Source organism: Neomonachus schauinslandi, chromosome 4 (genome assembly GCF_002201575.2).
Source record: "Neomonachus schauinslandi chromosome 4, ASM220157v2, whole genome shotgun sequence".
Classification (NCBI taxonomy): Eukaryota; Metazoa; Chordata; class Mammalia; order Carnivora; family Phocidae; genus Neomonachus; species Neomonachus schauinslandi.
Window position 1 is genome coordinate 89,729,435 of NC_058406.1, and position 25,398 is coordinate 89,754,832.

The following is a 25,398-nucleotide window of genomic DNA, read 5'->3' on the forward strand; positions in this document are numbered from 1 at the left end:
CTGCTATGTAACAAAACACCCTAAAAAAAAATTCAGTGGCTTGAAACAACAAACATTTCATTTGTTTGTGATTCAATGGATTAGCAGTTGGACTGGGCTCAGTGAGTGGTTCTTCTGCTAATCTTCTCTGTGGTTACTTGTGTAGCTATAGTCATCTAGCAGTTTGACAGGAGCTGGATAGTCCAGGATGGCATCAGGCATATGGTTGGTTGGTTGGTGCTGTTAGCTGAGCCTCTTTCTCTCTCCATGTGGTTTCTTATTTTCAAGTAGGTTAGTCCAGACTTCTTTACAGATGGTCTTAGGGCACTAAGCAGACATGAGCAAAAGCTGCAAGACCTCTTGAAGTCTTGGCTTCCAAGTCCCACAACATCCCTGGACAAAGCTGGCCCAGATTCAAGGGAGGGTGAAATAAACTCCACCTCTTGATGGGAAGAGTAGCAAAGTCATATTGCAAAGGATGGGAAGAATTATGGAATCTATCTTTGCAAACAATCTACCACAAGGAGGTATGGCACTAGATCCATAAAGAAAGAAATACAGTTTCTTTTTTTTTTTTTAAGATTTTATTTATTTATTTGAGAGAGAGAATGAGAGACAGAGAGCGTGAGAGGAAGGAGGGTCAGAGGGAGAAGCAGACTCCCTGCCAAGCAGGGAGCCTGATGCGGGACTCGATCCCAGGACTCCAGGATCATGACCTGAGCCGAAGGCAGTCGCTTAACCAACTGAGCCACCCAGGCGCCCAGAAATACAGTTTCAACACACCAGCTGGCTTTACAATAAATAATATTCATATCATCATAAGAATGTAAATGCTATTTGTTAATTTTAAACATTTAAAATCACCCTATTGACAAAACTTTGAGGATATAAATATGATTGTAAAACAGAACGTAATATTAACAACCTTGATAGTTTTCAAAAGGATATACTTCAACTCTCTCCAATGTTGTCAGAAATGCCATTAGTAAGGTAAAAATACAAGTGACAGGATTCATTCCAGTGTTTAGATCCTTCTGGAAATTCTTGCCAGCAAAATCTTTTATAAAATAGTATTACCTGATGTTGGTGAGAATACAGGGAAACAGGTAATAGCACACATTGCTAGGAAAAGTGCAAGTTGGTATTATCTTCCTAGAAGGAAGGATGACAATATATCAGAAACCTTAAAATATGTTTATTTTTTTTAAAAAGATTTATTTATTTATTTGAGAGTGAGAGAGAGACAGAGAGAGTACAAGCAGGGGGAGAGGCAGAGGCAGAGGGAGAGGGAGAAGCAGGCTCCCCGCTGAGCTGGGAGCCCGATGCAGGACTCGATCCCAGGACCTGGAGATCATGACCTGAGCAGGAGGCAGACGCTTAACCATCTGAGCCACCCAGGAGCCCCTTAAAATATTTTTAGAGTTCCACGTGTGGTAATGACAAACTAGTGATTAGGAATGAACTTCCTACTAAGGACAACTGAAAAAAACTGATGAAATATATGTTTCTTAAAGTTTTCTTAAAGGTATCCGTGAGCTAATAAGACAGAAACATATTACAGGGTCAATATGTAAGAGAAAACACAGAAAAGTAAGATTAGCATTAAAGTGTATTTCTGAATGCAAAAGAAACAGTTGTGAGATTAAGTTGTTGTTTTGGTGGCCTCACAGGATTAACAAACAAAAGATAAATCCCAGGGCCCACCAAAGGCATAGGTCTCTCACATACCACCTCCACTTTAAATGGGGACTTTGCAGGGCCACACCCTCATGGTAAGCATAAACCAGAAGAAACCAGCTTCTGCAAGGACTTGCAGCATGGCTTTGTATCACCTGGGTGGTCCAGGGAACTTCAAGACTCGAACTTGAATTAAAGTGATCCCAGATTGACAGCATTCCCAGGCACCTGACAGAAGCAAACAGAAATCTAGTCTGAAGTTGGATATCATCATTCTTGTCCACAAGTTACTGCTACAAGTAATATTTTAAAAAACAACAACAAACTAATGGAGGGAGGAAAAGCAGAATGATTTTTTAAAATACAACAGAAGGCAAGAAAGGAAGGAGGATCTTAAAACAGGCAGGGCAAACAGAAAGCATAAAATAAGATGGTGGGTTTAAATGAAAATATCAGTAAATACATTAACTGTAAATGGAATAGATCTTCCAATTAAAAATATAACAAAACCCAACCATATGCTGTTTTAAGTGGCTTATCTAAAACTTAAAAATACAGAAAGTTCAAAAGTAAAAGGATGACAATGAATATATCGCACAAATTCCAAACAGGAGAAGGGAGTGTGGCTCTATTAATGTCACACAAAATAGAACTAAAAGCATTTATGGAGATCAAGAGGGTCCTTCACCATGATAAAAAGTTCAATTCTCCAAGAGTATACCAACTTTTGACCTCAAGATATATAAAGGAAAAAGTGACAGGCCTACAAAGGGAAGGCAAGGCCTGGGAGTGGCTCCTAGTACCCCAGGCTTGATGAGAGAAGTCTGAGGAAGTGTGGTGCAGTGTAGAAGCTTGAGCCTGTCACACATAGAGGGAAAGAGCACCTGGCAAAAGAAACAACAAGGCTACAAAAAAAGTTGTGGAGTTTTCAAGAAACTGATTTACAGGGAACTTACTTCTTGTGATCATTGCTTGGTTCTCTTGGTGACAGGGAAAGAATGCAAATAAACAGGATGTGTGAACTCCTTTTATAACAAAAATTCTGAGTTGCTACGGGACTAGATCTTAAATATTCTCATCACACACACACAAAAAAATCGCAACTTGTGATGATGGATGTTAACTAGATTTACCATGGTGATAGCTTTTCAATATGTACAAATACTGAATCATTATGTTGTACATCTGAAACTAATATATATGTTATCTGTCTATTATATCTAATTTTTTAAAAATTCTGTGGGAGAAACATAACTAGAAAACACAACCAACTGCAGAAGAAATCTATACCAGCAACCCTTCATTTTGAATATGGAAGAACAATAAAGGATCACCGTATATATGGGGAAAGAATGGCAACATAAAAATCTAAAACTAAGATTAACCAAACTAATTCCAGAGAAAATAGTGACAATTCAGGAAGCTACAGTTAACTAAAACAAACAATGTAAAGGACCCTCTAATATCCTCAGAAAGAATCAAGATGATACTGAATCAATAAAAAACACCACAAAACAAGAAAAAGATACTATGAAAAAGGAACAACTGAAGGGATAAAAAGAGCTCTTGGAAATTTAAAATGTGATTGCCAAAATAAGTTCAACAGAAGGGTTAGAAAATAAGATGGAAGACATCAAAAACTAATGATGTAATGTATGGTGATTAACATAACAATAAAAAATTTTTTTAAAAAGCAAAAATAAGATGGAAGAAATTTCCCAGAATGTTGAGTAAAATGCCATAGTGATCAAATATATTTATGAAAAGGTAAGATGTATAGCAGGTCAATCCAGGAGGTACAACATCCAACTAATAAGAATCCCAGAGAAAGAAAATGGAGGAAAGAAAATTAGGAAAGAAATCATAAAATATACCAATGCTTATGGAAGACATAAGTTTACAGTTAGGAAGAGCCCACCAAGTGTCAAACGTAATGGATGATAAAAGAACCTACTTAAAATATTGTACGATTTCAGAATAGCCAGGATAGAGGCATGACCAAAAGCTTCCAGAGAGAAAAACAAGATCATCTACAAAAAAATCAGAGTGGCATCAGATTTCTCAAGTTACACTAGATGCTAGAAAAGAATAGGGTAATGCCTTAAAAGTTCTGAGGGAAAGCATTTTTAGCCTTGGTGTCCATGCTCAGCCAAACTGCCAATCAAGGGGAAAAGCAAAATAAAATAATTTTTAGACATGCAAGAAACTGATTTTCAGTAAAAATCATAGATCAACTGGGTGTTATACGAAAACAATGAATCGTGGATCACTACATCAAAAACCAATGATGTATTGTATGGTAACTAACATAACATAATAAAATTAAATTTAAAAAAAGTGGTAGATCGACCACACACTTATTCCCTCCTCCTTCAAAACCAAAATGATAGTAAAGTAAAAAAGAAGGCAGTAACTACGATGGCCATATATCATACTTTGCCCAAAACTTGTCCCTCCATGATTATTAAGCACCACCTCTCACTTTTAAAAGTGTCTTGGTTCTGGGACGCCTGGGTGGCTCAGTAGGTTAAGCGTCTGCCTTAAGCTCAGGTCATGATCCCAGGATCCTGGGATCAAGTCCCGCATCGGGCTCCTTGCTCAGCAGGGAGCCTGCATCTCCCTCTGCCTGCCTCTCTCTCTTTCTATTTCTCTCTCCCCCTGACAAATAAATAAATACAATCTTTAAAAAAAAAAAAAAGTGTCTTGGTTCAAATGAAAATTATATGGTCACCCCAAGGGAAAAGTATACTAGTGATTTCAGCAGATTCAAAAGAGGTGGAAAGCAAAGGGAAAAGTGATAACTGATTTGGCAGAGTAAAAGTTACAATTTAAGTGTTTATGGAAGAGAATGCATATAGAAGTCAATTTGTCCTTTAAAGCCCCTGAGACTTTATTCTCTGGAGAAAGTGAAGCAGCTCTTGATTCAGAAATATAGAATTCAAGAATTCAGGGAGGCATAGGACTGAAAAAACAGATGAACAATAGGCAAGAAGCCTTCTGCCCCTTTCCCCTGCCTTAAACCCATAACACTAGCGGCCAGGTAGGGCTCCTTGCTCTGTATATTTTATATAAAAATTATGGAGAAATTTGTTAGTTGGCGACCCAGGATAGGTAAAAGGAGATAGTGACTGAATGTTGTCATAGGCTCATAATTTCTGCCCCGAGTAGAACTATGGGAAGAGTGGAAACCCTTTTCCTCTCTGTTTCAGCTGCACAGCCAAAACCACAGAGCCTTGGCCACCAGGCTCGGGCAATCCCTCCGTGGCCTGACCAAATTCAAGGAGACCACAACAGCTCTAGGACCCCAAACTTCACAGACAATTGAAGAATTCCACCTACAGAGCCCCGTATTTGCTAAGGAATAAAGAGGGAGAATAACTCTTTGACTAGCCTCTGATTCTTGGTGTCACAACATCTAACCCATGGAGAGAATCAGAGTATTGTCTATCCTTTTCCCCTACTCCACGGAAAAAGGAGACTTCCCGAATTTTTGCCCTCCCTAGAATACTAGTGCTAGATTATTAGATTGTATTTAGTTATTCATTTACATATCTGCTTCTATCACTAAAGTCCTAAATGCATATGGTTGAGAAGGGTGTACTATTTGTTTTTTGCACCCTCAATTTGAGTTGAGGCAGCCTATTGAATAAACAAGTCTAGATTACTGGCAATGAAGTAATTTGCACATGAGAATATCAAGGAATCATGTTAAGACCTCTGAAACCCCTCTTTTGAAAAGCGTCAAATATTATTCACATTGCTCAGAAATATGCACATGAACTATGTAACACACCTGCGTTAGGGTTTTCAGACGTTCTAATGGCGCTGTGCGTGTTCGAGCACAAGTACCAGATTTGCCTCCAGCCAACAGATACTTCCCGAACAAGCCAGAGCTTCTCTCTTCATCAGTTAAATCATGAAAAGTCCATCTTTCTCCCATATCAATTCCCTATTAAAACAAAATAAATAAACAAACAAACATTATAATTAGATCTCAAATGAGTATGCTCTCTCCTCATAAGATCTAAATAATGTTTTATATATCTCAGCTCCACAGTAAATTAGTATCAGCCTTTGCTAGAATTTTGTGCTTCACCAACCAGTGTATTTTAAGTAACTCATAAATTAGCTTGAAATACTATCAGTTATAAACTAATGATATTTTTGGGCAACTCTTTCAGGTCCCCTCCCTCCTTGGGAGCTTTGTACTACCACTTTGCTTTCGCTCAATAAACCTTGCTTTGCCACCCACCAAAAATAAATAAATGAATAAATAAATAAACTAATAATATTTTTATCATGTTTAAGATAATCTTTACATTTGCCATTTTTAAATCTATTACCATTTTCAATTCAAAATTATTTGTTTAAGATTGAATACAAAAAAGAACAACCCGTCAGGTTCTACCAAATATTTGTAGCTGTGGTGAGATACAGACTATTAAACTACTAGTGAGATAACTATTTAACTGACAATAACATAAAAGTATCTCTAGTGTTCAAGATCTAGTGAATCTCCACGTTATGTTCAGACTCTTTACCTCTAACAAAACAAATATGAAATATAAGCATTTGGAAGCAGTTTCCATTTATATCTTTACCTACAGTAGAATTGGCAAAACAAAAAACAAAAAAAAAACCTGGACCTTCCCATGTAGTGCCCAGAGCTGCAGATAATGAGCTCTGCTGTACATGTATCATAAGCAGGATTTTTTTTTTTGAGGGCCTATGAATGTGAAAAAACTAGAACCTTAGCACTCTTTCAAAAGAATTCCAGTTATAGTTTATTCATTTATCCAACAAATATTTATTGGGAATGTACTGTGTGACACAATAATCAGCAATTCACAGTCCCTACTTTCAGGCAAGAAAATAAGCAACTATAATACAGAATAATGGTGCCGTGTAGGAGTAATTAACTGCTAAGTGCATAATTATTGCCAACAGATGGGTGCTTTTTGCAAGTTGAAACTTTGAAGTAAATATTCTTTTTTTTTTTTTAAGATTTTATTTATTTATTTGACAGAGAGAGACACAGCGAGAGAGGGAACACAAGCAGGGGGAGTGGGAGAGGGAGAAGCAGGCTTCCCGCGGAGCAGGGAGCCCGATGGAGGGCTCGATCCCAGGACTCTGGGATCATGACCTGAGCTGAAGGCAGACGCTTAACAACTGAGCCACCCAGGCGCCCCTGGTTGAAGTAAATATTCTATGTCACTTCAGATATTTCACATTATACAAGTTTGTGAGGAAATAACATTCTATATCATCACTTGTTTAATCAAGAAAACCTCACTAGCTAATATTCTGGCCCCATAATTTTCTAACAGTTTATAATGCATTACATTTTATGCCCATGACTCATGGTATAAAATACACAAATATTAAAGAAGAGACCACTTACAGTAAAATAGTTCCAGTGATGGGCAACTTCCTTAACATTTCTTGCAGGTTTATATAAAAAAGCTTCCTCCATTCATCCCAGTCCACTTTCATTGACCCATCAGTATCCATGCTGTATATTTTTAAAAGAATATGCTCAAATATAAACTATAATTCATAAATTTCAAACAGCATTATCAAAATCATATCTTATATTCTTAAAGTCAGAATATCTGGGTTATAGTTGAGCTCTGTCCACTGTTACTTTTGTGAGGTAGAGTGCATCCTACACCTCTAAATTTCAGTTTCTATGGGAATAATCCTACAACATAGAGCTTTAGAGTATTTTTTTAAAGATTTTATTTTTAAGTAATCTCTACACCCATTGTGGGGCTCCAACTCACAACCCTGAGATCAAGAGTTGCATACTCCCCCAACTGAGCCAGCTAGACACCCTTAGAGTATTATATGGGATTATATATACAATGGCCTTATAACCTATAAAGAACTACAAAACTATAAGCGAGTATTCCTGCATCCCAATCTTCTCCCATTTCTTCTTAAACATTTTCCCTTCTTTCCATCTGATAAACCTCATCTTGTAACTTTTCTAGGAACAAAATGATGACCGAAAATTACCTTTTTGGTAATTCAGCTCTTAAAAGACAATTTCCACTTTCTATGGATATGAAATATGGATATAAAAAATACCATAATAAACCCAAATACCCACAGAAATATAACTTCCATTAATATGGAATAATATAATTAAGCCAATTTTAAGAATTTTAAAGAATTCTCATTAGAGAATTTCTCAAATCCCTGAATGAAATTAAGAATTTGAAGAAAGATAGTGAAATATATTGCTAAGTGTGAACTTACCAAAATTTCAACTTCTTGTCTCAGTCAGCTCCCTTTCTCAGCTTCCGCGGTTGCTAAACTTCAAATATCTCCTCAAGCCACCAAATCAGTTCCAGACACTCAATCTCAGGCCATTGTCATCCCGTTTCTCCCCAAAACATGAGTATTCACACATTCTCATCTTTAAAAAAAAAAAAAAATCTGTGGACCTTATTTTCCCCACTATCACCACCTTTTATCTCTCTTTGCCTTTGCAGTAACACTTTTTTTTTATTATTTAAATTCAATTAGCCAACATATAGTACATCATTAATTTTTGATTCATTAGTCGCATATAACACCCAGTGCTCATCACATTGCAGTAATACTTTTTTTTAAGATTTTATTTATTTGTCAGAGAGAGAGAGAGAGCATGTACGCAAGCAGGGGGAGGGCAAAGGGAGAATTAGGCTCCCTGCTGAGGAAGGAGCCCAATGTGGACTCAATCCCAGGACCCTGGGATCATGACCTGAGCCAAAGGCAGGCGCTTAACCAACTGAGCCACCCAGGCGTCCCACATCACAGTGATACTTCTTTTTTTTTATTATTATGTTATGTTAATCACCATACATTACATCATTAGTTTTTGATGTAGTGTTCCTAATTCATTGTTTGCGTATAACACCCAGTGCTCCATTCAATACGTGCCCTCTTTAATACCCATCACCAGGCTAACCCATCCCTCCCACCCCCCTCCCCTCTAGAACCCTCAGTTTGTTTCTCAGAGTCCATAGTCTCTCATGGTTCATCTCCCCCTCCGATTTCCCCCCCTTCATTTTTCCCTTCCTACTATCTTCTTCTTTTTTTTAACATATAATGTATTATTTGTTTCAGAGGTACAGGTCTGTGATTCAACAGTCTTACAGAATTCACAGCGATCAACATAGCACATACCCTCCCCAATGTCTATCACCCAGCCACCCCATACCCCCCACCCCCCACCACTCCAGCAGTGATACTTCTTAAAGAGTTGTCTATCTTCTGTCTCCAATTTCTCCTTCTCATTCTCTCTTGAACCCACTCCCATCAGGCTCTCACCACCATTACTCCACCAATGGCCTCTGCAGTGGAAATCAATGGTCTGGTCTCTGTCCTCATCTTACTTAGCCTATCATCTTACTTAGCCTATCTTTTGAAAAAGACAGCTGCCTCCTCCTTACATTTTCTCCATTTGGCTTCCAGAACAGAGTATTCTCCTGGCTCTTGTCCTATTTCTCTAGCTGCTCCTCCTCACTCTCCTTTACTGGCTTCCCCTCAATACCCTGCCTCTTAACTTTAAAGAATATCAGGACTCAGAGTATATTCTCTCTCTGGTCATCTCTTTCAGTCTCATGGCTTTAAATATTATCTATAAGTCCATGACTCCCAAATCTCTGCCAGAATGTTCCTCTGAACTCTAGACTCCTGTTTCAAGCTGCCTACCTGGCATCGCTACTTGTATGTCTGATTAGCATCTAGAAGAGAACAAGAACAAACCTGTACTCTGATAACCACCCCATCCCAAACTTGCTTTTTTCAGTCTTATCCATCTCAATGCATAGCCACTCCATTATTTAGATGCTCAGGCCAAAAGCCTTGGCATTAACCTTGACTATTTTCTTTCCTTTTTACCCCACATGTGCTCCCCAAAGTAAATCAAGTCAACATTTCAAAATATATCCAGAATCCAACCTCCTCCATCCTGGTACAAGCCACCCTCAAATTTTGTCTGTATTTTGCAAAACTGTCCTGGTTGGTCTACCTGCTTTCTCCCTTGCTGCCTACAAACTATTTTCAACACATGAGACAGAATGAGACTGCAAAACCTAAGTTAAATCATGGCATACCTCTGTTTAAAACCATCCAGTGACTTACAGAGTAAAAGCCAAAGTCCTTATAATTTCCCTCTCAAGATCTGATGTGATCTGACTCCTGTTAAAATCTCCTACCACCCTCTTTCTCATTCACTCTATTCCGAACACACTAGTCCCCTCTCAGTGCCCTAGCCATATAAATACACTGCCCAACTTGGGCCTTTGCTCTTGCTGTTTCCTTTATCTAGAAGGCCCTTCCCCCCAAAGATTATCATGGCTCCTTCTCTTACTTTCTTCAGATCTCTACTCAAACGTCACCTTCAAGATCTTCCCTACTCACCATGTCTAAAACTGCAGCCCCTTGTATCACTCACACACAGAGACTGTTTCCCTTCCCTGCTCTATATTTCCCCTTATTGCTAATCACCATCTAACATAGATTGTTTATCTAGCTTACTGTTTTCTTCTCTTGTTTATTCTGAGTTACATAAGAGCAGGGATTTTTGCCTGTTTCCTTCACTACTACATCCTTAGCATCTAGATGAATGTCAAGCACTCAATAAATATTGGTTGAGTAAATGAATAAATTTCTCCCTACCCACTTTCATCCTTACCTCCTGTGCTCTAGACCTAGAGGGTGAAATGTCGACTCCTACTGAAGGACTCAGTGTCTCTCTGTCTCTGTCTCCGTCTCTGTCTCTCTCTCTCTCTTTCTCAAATCATTGGTCCCAATCACTTTTCTCCTCTCTCTACAACATATCCAACAGTTCCCTCTCTGATTGTTACTTCTCCTCAAATCTCTCCTATCCTTAAAAAATAATAATAAAAATAAAAAGACTTGCCTGTCTTCTTCTTATCCAAATATCCCAAATCAGTAAACCACTTTCACAGTCCCCATATCCTCACCTTCCATTCACTCAATAACAATCTGACTCAACTCTTAAGCTCCCTACTGAAAATGTTTTCACTAAGATCCCCAGAAATCTCCCAAATTTCAGATCCAATGGATGATTTTTCAGTATTTATGTTGCTGACCCCATTCTGTTAAATATGACATGCTCCACTCTTGGCTCTTGTGACACCATTAAATCAATAAGAAAACATGTATTGATCTGCTAGTATGTGCCAGACACTACGGTAGGCACTGACTACAGAACAATGGATAATAATATACTCTGTCCCTGCTTCATGAAGCTTACAGTCTACTGGCAACAGAGAGTATGACAAGCAAGCCTCTGTAAAGCTGCTGTAAAAGCAAATACCAGGAAGATAAAGAAGTTTCAGAGGTTAAAGTCACATCTAAACTGAGACCTAAGGAGTAAGTAGGAGATACTCAAATGAAGGAGTTGGAAAGGGTCTTCCAGGCAGAAAGAACAGTTTGTACAAGGTCTGGAGGAAAGAAAGACCATGGTTTTTTAAAAGTTGAAAGAAGCCCAGACAGCCTAGAGCACAGAGTAGAAGGAAAGTTGTAGAGATGATGCAGCTAGAGAGGCAGCCAGGCACCAGATCACGAAAAGGATTCCATGTCCCATCTTAGCTTTTGGTATAGCATCACTTATTAATATGGACACAAATGGTCTAATGAAGTGAAAACAACTCAAATTCAGCTGTACACTTATAAAAGCCACAAAAACCATAGTTGGATATAAATCCAGCTAAAGTTATACAAGACCATTTTAGAGAATGTATACAACTTTATTAAAAGACAGAAAAGAGAATTTAAATCAATAAAGACATATATAATATTCATGGAACAGTTAACATTTAACATCATAAGCATATCAATTTTCTCCTTAATTAATTTATAAGTTCAATGCAATTCCAATTAACATTCCAAAAGGAGTGTGTATGTGCACACATGTGTATGTAACTAAATAAGTCAATTCTAAAATTAATATAGGGGTGCCTGGGTGGCTCAGTTGGTTAAGCGACTGCCTTCGGCTCAGGTCATGATCCTGGAGTCCCGGCATCGAGTCCCGCATCAGGCTCCCTGCTCAGCGGGGAGTCTGCTTCTCCCTCTGACCCTCCCCCCTCTCATGTGCTCTCTCTCTCTCATTCTCGCTCTCTCAAATAAATAAAAAAATCTTAAAAAAAAACTAAAAAAAAAATTAAATTAAATTAAATTAATATAGAAGAGCAAAGGGCCAAAAGGAGCACTGACACTGTTGAAGATGAGGAAAGTCAAGACATCAAAATAGATTCTAAAGTGATAGTAAGGGGCACCTGGGTGGTTCATTCAGTTAAGCATCCAACTCTTGATTTCAGCTCAGGTCATAATCTCAGGGTCATGAGTTTGAGCCCTGCATTGGGTTCCATGCTCAGTGTGGAGCCTGCTTAAGATTCTCTGCCCCTCTCCCCCTGCCTCTGCAACCCCCCCCCCCCCCCCCCCCCCCCCCCTCCCCCTCTCCCCCCCACCCCCCCCCCACACACACACACACACACACACACATATTGACCAAAAATATAAGTATATAAAGTGATAGTAATTAAAACATGTGGTAATGATGTATAATAGACACCAATGTAATAGAATAAAGAGACCAGAAACACATCCATACACAGATGGAAATTTGATATATGACAGAGGTAAGCATTTAAAATCTGTGGGAAAATGTAAAAGTACATTTTTAGTAGGAAGCTAAATTGGTACAACCACTTTGAAGAACAATTTGGTATATGTAATTAAAGTTAAATGTCAGCATAACCTATAATCAAGCAACTCTACTGTAAGTAATAAACAATGACAGAACAACCAACTATGAGAAGAAAGAAAGAGAGAAAGGGAGAGAGGGAGGGAGGGAAGGAGGAAGGAAAGAAGGAGGGAAGGAAGAAGGAAAGAAGGAAGGAAGGAGGGAAGGAAGGAAAGAAATGGATCCTTACTTCACACCATACACAGATATCAATTACAGATGAATTAAAGAACTAAATGTAAGATACAACATTTTTTAGTGAGATATAGATTAATATCTTGGGGTGCTTGGGTGCCTCAGTGGGTTAAATATCTGACTTGGTTTCAGCTGAGGTCATGATCTCATGGGTCGTTAGATAGAGCCCCACATCCCGGGCTCCGGGTTCAGTGGGGAGTCTATTTGAGATTCCCTCCCTCTGCCCCTTCCCACCACACACACGCGCAGGCACATGCATGCTCTCTCTAAAATAAATAAATAAATCTTAAAAAAAAAAGAAAAAGAAATAGAGATTAATATCTTTATGTCCCAGGGCAAGGAAGAATTTCTCAAGATGTGAAAAGCATATCCATAAGGGAAAAAATGAAGAAATAAGACTACATTAAAATATTAAACTGCAGGGCGCCTGGGTGGCTCAGATGGTTAAGCGTCTGCCTTCGGCTCAGGTCATGATCTCAGGGTCCTGGGATCGAGTCCCGCATCGGGCTTCCTGCTCCTTGGGAGCCTGCTTCTCCCTCTGCCTCTCTCTCTCTCTGTCTCTCATGAATAAATAAATAAAATCTTTAAAAAAAAAAAAAAAAAAAAAATATTAAACTGCAGAATGACAAAAAAAACACCTAAATATGAATTTAAAAGTAAGCAACAAGCTAGGAAAAGATACTTGCAATGCATATAATCAACACAGGATTAATCTCCAGGATTTAGAAAAAACATTCTAAACCTGCCAGCCATTAAGAAAAAGACAATCAATCTAGCTGAAAAATAGGCAAAAGACATGAGTAGGTAATTCACAGAAGAGGAATATCCAGATGGCCAACAAATATATGAAAAGATACTTAGACTCACTAGTAATGAGGAATATAGTTAAACTGAATCAAATTCAATTAAAACAACAGGACAATATTTCTGACTCATTGGCTTGGAAAATATTAAAATATTAGAAGCCTACAGTATCAAATATTTGAAAAGAAATACATTTTTAGTAGGAGGCTAAATTGGTACAACCACTTTGAAGAACAATTTGGTATATGTAATTAAAGTTAAATGTCAGCATACCCCATAATCAAGCAACTCTACTGTAAGTACTATACAAGGAGATGTATACAAGAACATTCACTGCAGCATTGTTTTGTATTAGTAACAAAACAAAAAAATTTTAAACCTGAATGACCATCATCAGGAGAATTCATAAGTAAATTTAATTATATTTATTAAACAGGACCCTTACTGTGGTAAAATGATTAACTAGAGCTATATGCACCAGCAGCAACAAATCTGAAAAATAGAAGGCTTAGAAAAAAGTAATTTTAAAAAATATGTGGTATGCCACCTTACTTAAGTAAGGTTTTAAAAACATAAGAAACAATGCTATATATTTTAAGAGTATGCCTACAGTAAAATAGAGAGAGAGATAAAAATCTGAATGAATAGTACATTCAGGATAATAGTTACTTCTGGCAGCAGGGGAGAGAATGAGTATTAGGAATACACTGAAAACTTCAACTATGTGTAATATTTTATTTATCCAAAAAATTTGAGCCAAATATGGCAAAAATGTTAACTATGATAAATCCAGTGATGGCATGGTTGTTAAATGTTTACCTTTATCTTTTTTTTTTTAAAGATATTTTTTATTTATTTATTTGACAGAGAGAGAGCACAAGTAGGCAGAGTGGCAGGCAAAGGGAAAGGGAGAAGCAGGCTCTCTGTTGAGCAGGGAGCCCGATGCGGGGCTCGATCCCAGGACCCTGGGATCATGACCTGAGCCGAAGGCAGCTGCTTAACCGACTGAGCCACCCAGGTGCCCCTACCTTTATCTTTCTATACATTTTCCTGTATGAAATAGTTCATAACAAGTTAGCCTTATCCCAGGAATATTTAATGTCAGAAAATCTACCACTAGAATTTATTATGTAAATAGGTCAAATGAAAACAGCTTGAAATATGAAAATAGTTTGATAAAATTTAGTATTTTTATTGATAAAAGATACCTTTCTTTGTTGTTTTCCTATATATTCCTGTCATAACCTTTGCCACAGTGCAACTGCCTACCCACTGTTTGCACTCCCTACCCCCATGGACCGTTAGCTCTGTCAGGGTGGGCACCAGGAGCATCCTATTTACCACAGACTCCTCATTGACTACTATGTGCCTGGCAAAATGTACCAAACAATATTCAGTTGATAGCTAACTTGATTTGTTGACTGACTGACTAATAATATAAAAGTCTTACAAAAAGCAATAGATACATGCACTAAAACTGTATCAGTGAGTTAATATTTGGGTGGTAGATTATGTTGACATAGGGCAAATTACTAAACCTCACTATTCAAAAATTTCCTAATCTGTGCAATGAGGAAAATAATGCTTTGAGTATAAAGTCTTATAAGGGGGTGCCTGGGTGACTCAGTCTGTTAAGCATCTGCCTTCAGCTCAGGTCATGATCCCAGGGTCCTGGGATGGAGCTCCACATTGGGCTCCCTGCTCAGTGGGAAGCCTGCTTCTCCCTCTCCCACTGCCTCTGCTTGTGTTCCCTCTCTCACTGTGTCTCTCTCTCTGTCAAAATAAATAAATAAAATCTTCAAAAAAAATAAAGTGGCTACTAAATAGGGAAGCCACTCATGCTTCCCTAAAGTTTCCATTATTGTCATTATTACAATGAAAAGGGTTTTAAAAGTAAATAAAAAATAATTTTAAAAATGTATACACACATATAAGGGCTGACCTTTCAAGAATTTTCACTGCCTATTTTTCAGAAATCTGTATACCTATTAAGTCGAGAGCATCAATAATTTCTGAAGTATCAATCACTCCTTTAAAGGAACAAAGAAAATAAAGATTAACTGGAAGTTTTGAAAAGATACAGAGGCAGAGTTAAGCAGTATTCACTGCATTGTTGCAACATTTCATAAGACATTAATATCCCAATTATTTCTTTTACTTGCCAAGATAAAAAGAAGAGACTAGAGAGCCCATATGATATTTCCTGTATCAATAAATAATACTACCACCCTCCAATGCTGCTCAACCCAATTGTTCTTGCCTCTCTCCTTTCCTTCACCAATTTCAATCACCAAATGTGATCTGTTCCATGCGTAAACATCTCCCAAATTATTTATTCCCATCACCACTAACCCTATGTAAGCTTAGACACCAATCAATGCTCCATACAAATATTATGGTGCTACTCCTCCTACTGAAAACTCTTCAGTGGCCCCCCCACCGATCAAGTCCAGAAACCTTCACAGACCTCAAGGACCTCCATGATCCTGCCCAGGCCTGCTTCTTAGCCACCTCATCTCTGAAACTTCCCCTTGCTCTCAGCCTCGACCTCACTGGTCTTCCCCCAGTTCCTCAGACATGACCTGCTCTCCTGCTGTGACCAGTCTCCCAGCTAGCCATTTTTCCTGCCTGGAACACTTTCCCACTCCTCACTAAGCTAACTTTCACTCATCTTTCCAGATTTGGCTTACCCACCATTGCTACATGGAGCTTCACGTAAAAACCTTATCAAAATGTTATAAATATCTTTTAGATATTTATATTGTTCAAGGGGAAAAGCATATTGTTCAAAGGGTACAGGCTTTTTTGTTGATGGTTGTTATTTTTGAAAGATAGTATGCAAATAAAGATTACATCGTTAAAAAATATTCCTTAGAAGTAATAACAGTCAAACAAATGACAGGATTAAATAAATGAATTTTTAATAACCTTTCACGGAAGCCAAATATCAAATAATAAACCTCTACTAAAACATGGCTAATTCTTGGCTACACATGTTTGCTCACTGTATAGAGACATACCATCATTATTTGTGTCCAAACTCTTAAAAATCAACCTCATTATCTTCTCATTATCTTTAAAGTACTGCATAAATGTGTTAAGCTTCAACAGATTGCATGCATTAATATCAACAGATTTTAATAGTATCTATAAGAGAGAAGAAATTATATTACAGACATGAGATTCAGACAAGGTAGATTACAAGTTATAGTGTTTAAACATGTGTACATTTATCCTATATAAATTAGATACTCTGCCATAGATTATTGGTACCTTAGTCTTAGAGTAAAATTTCCAACACTAAAAACATAGAATCTTTGAGTATTGGAACTTTAAAGAAGTTTAGCAACTGACTAGTCTACTTTTCTACTCAACAATCATGCATGTATTCACTCACTCAGTAAATGCTTGAGAAAAAGAAATGAATCAGACATAACCTCTGCCCTCAAGAAGTTTACAGGTTAACAGGGAAGACACCAGAGCCACTATGATAGAAAATGTTCAAGGTTCAATAGCCAAATTATGGAAGCAACCCAAGTTTCCTTTGATAGATGAATGGATGAAGAAGAAGTGACATATAAATATTACTCAGCCATAAAAAAGAATGAAATCTTGCCCTTTGCCACAACATGGATGGATCCAGAGAGTAGAATGCTAAGTGAAATAGGTCAGTCAGAGAAAGACAAATATCATATGATTTCACTCATATGTGAAATTTAAGAAACCAAACAAACAAAAAAAAAAAGAGAGAGAGAAAAGAAAACTCTTAACTATAGAGAACAGAGGTGAAGTGGGTTGGGGGATGGGTAAAATAGGTGAAGGGGATTAAGAATACAGTTATCTTGATGAGCGCTGAGAATGTATAGAATTGTCAAAGCACTATATTGCACACCTGAAACTAATACAACACTGTACATTAAAAAAAAAAACTAGAACTCTTGGGAAATATGTCTACATATTTTATGAAATTCTTATAATGATAAATGTTTTATTGAAGAACAGCTAATTACATCATAAACTAAAATATATCCAAAGAAAATGTTCAAGGTTCAGTGGGGAATAAAGACATGAGGGAAATCATCACAGAAGTGGCTCTACCTGAATATTTTAAAAATGAGAGCAAAAGGTGAACAAAGATACAAGAGTGTGAGGGATGTAGCAGAGATCACTAGCTGTCCACTAAAATTCCTTCTTGCCTTCTTTGGGCACACTGCTAGATTACGTTTCTCAGTCTCGCTTGCCGTTAAATATGGTCATGTGAGCAAGGTCTCACCGATGAAGAGGGAAGGTACCTCTCTAGGCCTAGCTAACAAAATCCTACATGCTCATTCCACCTTCACCAGCTGAAGGCAGATAATGATGAGAGACCCTTGAGGATGGTAGAGCCACAAGAAGAAAGGAATCCAGATCTTTGAATAACTGTAAGGTGGAGAACTATGTCACTAGCCTCAACACCTACCAAGAAATCATCTTATATATCATGCTCAGAGGCTTGGACTTTTCCCACTGACATTGTCGAGACCCTGAAGAATTTTAAGCAGGGTCATGATACAATCAGATGTATCTTTTAGAAGGGTCATCTGGTGGCAATGTGGGGGAAAAAATGGTGAGAGATGGTGGCGGCCTGGGCTTACCAGGAGCAATAGGTAGGAGAGGAAGGGAATTGGTTATGAGATATACCAAGGAATTACATAGGACCGTGTGATGAACTGCGTGTTGGGGTAAGGGAAAAGGAGGAATATAGAATGACTTGGTGGTAGAACACTTAACCAAGACTATGATCACAGGGGGAAGTGGAGAGACTCAGAAGCTGGGGCTAGCTATCCATTTGTGCATCACCCACACTAGGATGACAGTTGGAAGCTTGGAAAAGTAATCTTGAAGCCCACCTGTTTGAGGGGTGAGCCAAAGGAGAGTCCATAAAGGGATCTGAAAAGCAATAGCCAGGGAACTGAGACAAAGTGCCAAAGGAGAAAATAAAGGAGCCATCATCGGTGTTCCGTGCCGCAGAATAGAGCCCAAGAGCCAAAGTGCACAATGCAGAAGCCCTCAGTGACCTTTCACAGAGGGAAAGAATGGAGACCGAAGCCTCACCACAGAGAAGAGAAGGGATAGCTTTGTCAAAGACCAGACTACATACAGAGGAAAATGAAAGGGTAATTGCTAGGCGGGGAGCCACGGCCATGGGAAGATCATTGTTATTAAAGTTGTACTTTTCCTATTTTAAAGGAGACGGAGAGGACCTGAAGTCAACAATGTAACTGGAAGAACCAAATTTGAAAAGAAGAAACACCTCATTTCTCGAGACTAGTGGAAATAAACTGAGCATAGATGTAAATAAAGGTAAGATTATAGTCTGTGTATCAAATTTATTGAGGCTTACTAACTGCTTTAAGCTGAATAAATAATTTTAGGCATTTTTCATTTATTTGCTCCTTAATCGTCATAACAACCCTATGAGCTAGGCACTATTATCCCCATTTTACAGCTGAGGTAATTTTACAAGAGGGCCAGAAATCTGAAGGAATTCAGTGCAGTTCACCTCTATTCACTCACTGAAGTAAAGGGCATGTTCAACTACTGGAAGAGGGGTGCAAGGAATGGCAGGGGCTGTGGCTGGGGTAAGTCAGAGTTTTTCAACCCCGACACTATTGATATTTGGGACCAGATCATCTTTTGTTTTCCTGTGCACTGTAGGATGTTTAGCAACATCCGTGGCCTTCTTTCACTAGATGCTAGTATCACACATACACATACACACATGCACACATATCCCCAGCTGTCAGGACCATCAAATGTCAAAAATGCCAAATGTCCCTGAGGGACATAATCACTCCTAGTTGAGAACCACTGGGATAAATGGAATGAAGATAGAGCGGACTCTGGACAGTCTGATGAAACCTAGATCTTTATTAGAAGGAAGGAAGGAAGGCATAAAGTCATGTTTGTTTTCTTGTTAATACAAAGTGAACATAGCAGAAAACCTTGGACACAGAGAACCCAGTGAAATCAATATATATTGTATATAATTAAGACTGGCATTTGTGGTTGGGTAGGTCTCAGGGAACAAATCATCAATGTCTATAACAAAATATGACACAGCATTATCCAGGGTATGTAGTTATCACCCCATTTCTCTGGCATGCACTTTATAAATCCCAAGAATTATGGACTTAACAGTAAATGCTACTGCCCTGATTGTCTGGACTCCATGTTGTGTGACCTCACATCCATTATTCAATTCAAGCCTACCAGATGGAAACTTATTAAATATTGTTTTCTCTTACTGAATTTAATTAAGTCTCCTCACAAGAAAAAGATTTCCAGAAAACCTGGTGACCCCTTCCCCTTTTCAAACACTCCCATGCTACTGCTGGGCTTCGTAGTCTCTTAGAGAAGCTTAGTAAAACACTCTTTTTTTTTTTTTTTTTTTTTAACTCTAGATGGTCAGCTGGTTAAATGTACAGCTATGGAAGTGGGGCTTCTCTGAAAACACAGCAGTCAGTATTGATATCGTCATTTGTTAAGCTAAATGATAATTCTATACTATAGTGTATGGCATATTGTTGCAGTATAATATAAATACTTTAGTGGTGTTAGGTTAAACTGAAAATACGTGGTTGTAATTAATGTGTTAGGATCAGAACATCTCCAGTTCCCTGCCTGCGGAGTAGCCAGTGCACACACAGGAAGGTCCCCAAAGGGCATGATGCAGCCCCTGAGGCGGGAGCATTCTGGAGCAAACGGCTGTGCGGGCTGCATCGCCCAAACTATGGATGCCCTTGCAGGACGAGCCATCCCAGGCTGTCAGGGCAGACCCTTGGGGTTCCCAAAAGCTAACAGAATTTGAACACAGGCCATAGGCATTTAGCTCACTGGGGACGTTTGGTTAACGTTGTGATGGTGCAAGCGGGCCTTTTAAGAGTTTTAATGGCTTGGACCCCATCGAGGCAAGATGGTAAAGTCTTCAACACATTTGCGCGTGGCAGGTCACTATTAGGAGAGAAACTTATGGAAAGTGTTCCAACAGCGGGGCAGTTTTAAGTGAAGCAGCTCACACGGAAAGAATTTCTGAGCCTGGAGAGCTCAGGAAGGGCTGAGGGATCTTCTCAGTCCCCATCCCCAGGCCCAGCCCCACCTCCTAATGGTTCCAGTGGTCCTGCAACCTCCCACACTCTGTGCGGCCTGAACACCTCCTCGTCCTGGCCCATAGCTTCCAGTTCTTTCTGCAGTTCTGTGACGTCCACCATGCCGTTTTCGCGGTGGTCCAGCTTCCGGAAGAGCTCTTCAAAAAAGCGGTCGGATTCGTCTTCCTGGCCAGCCACTGTGGGCAACAGGAAGCCCCATATTCGGCGCAGCATGGTCACAGAGCGCTAAGGCTCCCCGGAAAAGTGGGAAAGCTCCACCGTCAGACGGAGCTGCCACCGCAGGAGACGGGGCGTCAGGAGCCTAAGAGGAACCAGTAGTGGGGGTAGCTGCCTGGCTGCCCGCAGCGCAGCAACTGACCCTGGAACGCATGCGCTCCCAAGCCTCTGGGTTCCGAGCCCGCCGGCCGGTGGGTTCCCGCCTGTTGGGCAACAGTCCTGGTTCTGGATTTGCTTCTGCCACTCTTGGCGGGGGTTAAAGCTGCTTGGGACCACCGTTTTTGTTGTTCAAATTGATGTTTGGCCAGGGATTCCCAGACAGCACATTCTTTTTTTTTTTTACACTCAAAGATGCATTCCTTTATTTTGATCTCTGTAGGGTGTGGAGACAGTCATATGCCCCCCTAAATGATCTTTCTTATTCATTAGTTTATGTTGAATTTTTTTTACATTTTTTTAATTAATTTTTTTTGATGTAGTGTTCCATGATTCATTGTTTGCGTATATCACCCAGTGTTCCATTCAATACGTGCCCTCTTTAATACCGATCACCAGGCTAACCCATCCCCCCACCCCCCTCTCCTCTAGAACCCTCAGTTTCTTTCTCAGAGTCCATAGTCTCTCATGGTTGATGTCCCCTCCAATTTCCCCCCCTTCATTTTTCCTTTCCTACTATCTTCTTTTTTTTTTTTTAAACATATAATGTATTACTTGTTTCAGAGGTACAGGTCTGTAATTCATCAGTCTTACACAATTCACAGTGCTCACCATAGCACATACCCTCCCCAATGTTTATCACCCACCCACCCCATCCCTACCACTCCCTACCACTCCAGCAACCCTCAGTTTATTTCCTGAGATTAAGAATTCCTCATATCAGTGAGATCATATGATACATGTCTTTCTCTGATTGACTTATTTACTTGGCATAGTACCCTCTAGTTCCATCCACGTCGTTGCAAATGGCAAGATTTCTTTTTTTTTTTTTCTTGTTGGCTGCATAATATTCCATTGTGTATATATACCACATCTTCTTTATCCATTCATCTGTTGATGGACAGCTTGGCTCTTTCCATAGTTTGGCTATTGTGGACATTGCTGCTATAAACATTGGGGTGCAGGTGCCCCTTTGGATCACTACATTTGTATCTTTGGGGTAAATACCCAGTAGTGCAATTGCTGGATTGTATGGTAGCTCTATTTTCAACTTTTTGAAGAACCTCCATACTGTTTTCCAGAGTGGCTGCACCAGCTTGCATTCCCACCAACAGTGTAGGAGGGTTCCCCTTTCTCCACATCCTCACCAACATCTGTTGTTTCCTGACTTATTAATTTCAGCCATTCTGACTGGTGTGAGGTGGTATCTCATTGAGGTTTTGATTTGGATTTCCCTGATGCCGAGCGATGTTGAGCACTTTTTCATGTGTCTGTTGGCCATTTGGATGTCTTCTTTGGAAAAATCAGACAGCACATTCTTAATTCAAACTCCAAACTGATAGAGGGTAGCCCCACCGTTATGAGTTATTAGGGGAGGGTTTTGTTTGTTTGTTTGTTCAGTTTTGTGCTCAGAGCCAAGGATGATAGATCAACCTACATGGGGCCATCCCGAGCCAATTCTCTCTCTTCCCCTTATTAGGCCAAGGTTTCATCTCTCATTCCCATAGGGTTGTTGAAATCCAAACCCCTTAGAAACCAAGGGAGAAAATATTAAGACGTCTTTTTATATTTATAAAAGCAAGGGGAAAGTAAGCTTTCTAATATTTAACATGAATTGACAACTGCATGTATGTATAATACTTAAATAAGTGTACACAAATTGTGGGTGGATGAACGAAGATATTTGGAACCCACCGCTCTTGTGTAATGGCATTGATCACCTGGTCAGTGGGTTAAATGAAAGATTTGATAAGAAATTCAGGAGTCTAATCAGTAGCCACTAAGGATTGCCATCAGAAGCACGGCTCAAGTCAAGAGAACAGACCAGCCACAGCAGTGGAGCAATGGAAACCAGCACTGAACACTTAAAGGATCAACTGATGCCAACCAGCATGCCAAGGATCTAAACGGGCGCTTTGGCGGGCGCCTGGGTGGCTCAGATGGTTAAGCGTCTGCCTTCGGCTCAGGTCATGATCTCAGGGTCCTGGGATCGAGTCCCGCATCGGGTTCCCTGCTCAGTGCAGAGCCTGCTTCTCCCTCTCCCTCTGCCACTCCCTCTGCTTGTGCTCTTCTGTCTATCTCTCTGTCAAATAAATAAATAAAATCTTTAAATGGGCGCTTTGGCCCTTAGCCCCAGTGCCACAGAAGTCACAAGTAAACGACATTAGGACCTCAGACACCCAGATTCTCTCCTTGGGAGAAAATTAGTGAGCAAACACATTTTATCCAAAAGAAATTAAATACTATCTAAAGGGGCTAATCAGTTACCAGACAGTCCAAGCATTAAAACAAATTAGATATTTGGTTAACTTTTTTATTTATTTTTCTTTAATGCAGCAGGTGAACTTCAGGAGAAAGATCAGAAAAACCAGGTTAGGCAAATAAAATACATTTTATGCACATATCTGATTTTTAGTATGAGCTGAAATTTAGGAGCCTTTGTCCCATTAGTATTATTCTGGACCCATGTTTTTATTTTTATTTTATTTTATTTTATTTTTTTATTTTTAAAGATTTTATTTATTTGAGAGAGAGAGAATGAGAGACAGAGAGCACGAGAGGGAAGAGGGTCAGAGGGAGAAGCAGACCCCCTGCTGAGCAGGGAGCCCGATGTGGGACTCGATCCGGGGACTCCAGGATCATGACCTGAGCCGAAGGCAGTCACTTAACCAACTGAGCCACCCAGGCGCCCTGGACCCATGTTTTTAAATTATCTCTGTGTGAACTGATACTGCTGATTATTTCCTTATTATCTCTACTGATGCTGGGGCAACAAGACAAGGTGAAAGTCAAATACTTAGGATGGGAGAGGGGCGCCCGGGTGGCTCAGTCAGTTGAGCATCCCACTCTTGATTTCAGCTCAGGTCATGATATCAGGGTTGTGAGATCAAGCCCTGCGTTGGGCTCCTTACTCAGTGAAGAGTCCACTTGAGATTCTCCCTCTCCCTCTGCCCCTCCCCCCCCAGTCAAATGCTCGCTCTCTCTCTCTCCCTTTCTCTCTCTAAAATAAATAAATCTTTAAAAAATTTTAAAAAAACAAAACAAAAAAAAACCCTAAGGATGGCAGAGCAGAAGGATGGAAAGTGTCCAAGCTCTTGATTGCATTGCTGAGCCAGTGAACCAACTCTGGAACCAGTTTCCACTGGACCTGTTTGGACAAGAAAGGAATCAAACCTTTGTTGTTTAAGCCACTTTCTGCTGGGTATTCTGTCACAGCTGAAAACATACTCATAGAAAATCATAATTCACAGAATAATTACAAACTGAGGTGAGTGTAATGAAGGAGAATTGCACTCATCTCAGTTTGTAATTAGTCTATGAGAACATAACAGGGACCATAATATATACTGGGTAATGAAGGAAGGCCTCCTGAAGTTTAGGTGATATTTAAGCCAAGACCTGAAAGATAAGTAGGGGTTTGCCCATTATGAGTGAGGAAAATAGCATTCTTTGTATTTTTAACATTCCTGAGAAGAAAAGAACTTAGAAAGTTCAAAGAACTAAAAGAAAGCCACTGTCACTGGAGAATAATAAACAACAGTAAGAATGGCACAAGCTGAGATTAAAAACACAGGCCACATTAAAGATCCTGGCTTTTATCCCAAGAACAATATAGAATTATATCAGCCGGGATAAGCCAGGTTATGCTGTGATAACAAACAACTTCAGAATCTCAGTGACCTACAGGATGAATATTTCATTTGTACATATATCCATCATAGGTCAGCAGTAGGTTCTGCTCTTGGGATGTCATTGTCTTCAGGGACTGAGGTAGCCGTGGCAAAGGGAAAAAAGAGCATGAAAAAGCAGGCTGTGGATCTTAAAGCCTCTGCCTGTAGGTGACATATTCAATTTCTCTGTTTATTTTATTGGCCAAAACACGTGACATGCTCTCCTGACTTCAGGTCCTCCCGCAGGGAAGAATGCTGAATATTGGTGAGAAATATTACAGCCTACACCAGGAACCATTTATGCATTTTTGGCAGCAGAATAACGTGGTTTAATTTAACAGTGTGTAAAGATCCTGCTAGCTACTGTGAGGAGAATGAGGAAGAAAAGTCAGGAACCAGTGCAGCGAGGTCAATTAGCAGTGGTCAGCTTGAGGGACACCTGGGTGGCTCAGCTGGTTAAGCGTCTGCCTTTGGCACAGGTCATGATTGATCCCTGCATCCTGGGATCCAGTCCCACTTTGGGCTCCTTTTTCAGCAGGGAGCCAGCTTCTCTCTCTCTTTCTCTCCCTCTGCTGCGTGCGCTCTCTCACTCTCTTTCTCAAATAAATAAATAAAATCTTAAAAAAAAAAAGGAGTGGTCAGCTTGAACTAGAGTGGTGGCAGTGGAGGGGAAGAGAAGCAGACAGATCATGATCATTTTAGAGGTAGAATTGAAAGAACTTTATGAAGGATTGCAGGATATGAGGGAGAAAATGATACCTGCTATAGACTGAATTTTTATGTCCCTCCA

At 39.5% G+C, this 25,398-nt stretch overlaps 1 protein-coding gene across 1 annotated transcript in view; it reads right to left on the reverse strand.

Annotated features, from left to right (window-relative positions):
- The window catches only part of LOC110580615 (calcium-binding mitochondrial carrier protein SCaMC-1-like), a 46,150-nt gene extending 25,372 nt beyond the window's left edge, over window positions 1–20,778 (reverse strand). Inside the window, 4 exon segments of the mRNA XM_021690295.1 lie at window positions 5,448–5,605; window positions 13,863–13,909; window positions 15,403–15,447; window positions 20,556–20,778. Of these exon segments, the coding sequence (XP_021545970.1) occupies window positions 5,448–5,605; window positions 13,863–13,909; window positions 15,403–15,447; window positions 20,556–20,778 (473 nt within the window).
- Between the last annotated feature and the right edge of the window lie 4,620 nt (window positions 20,779–25,398).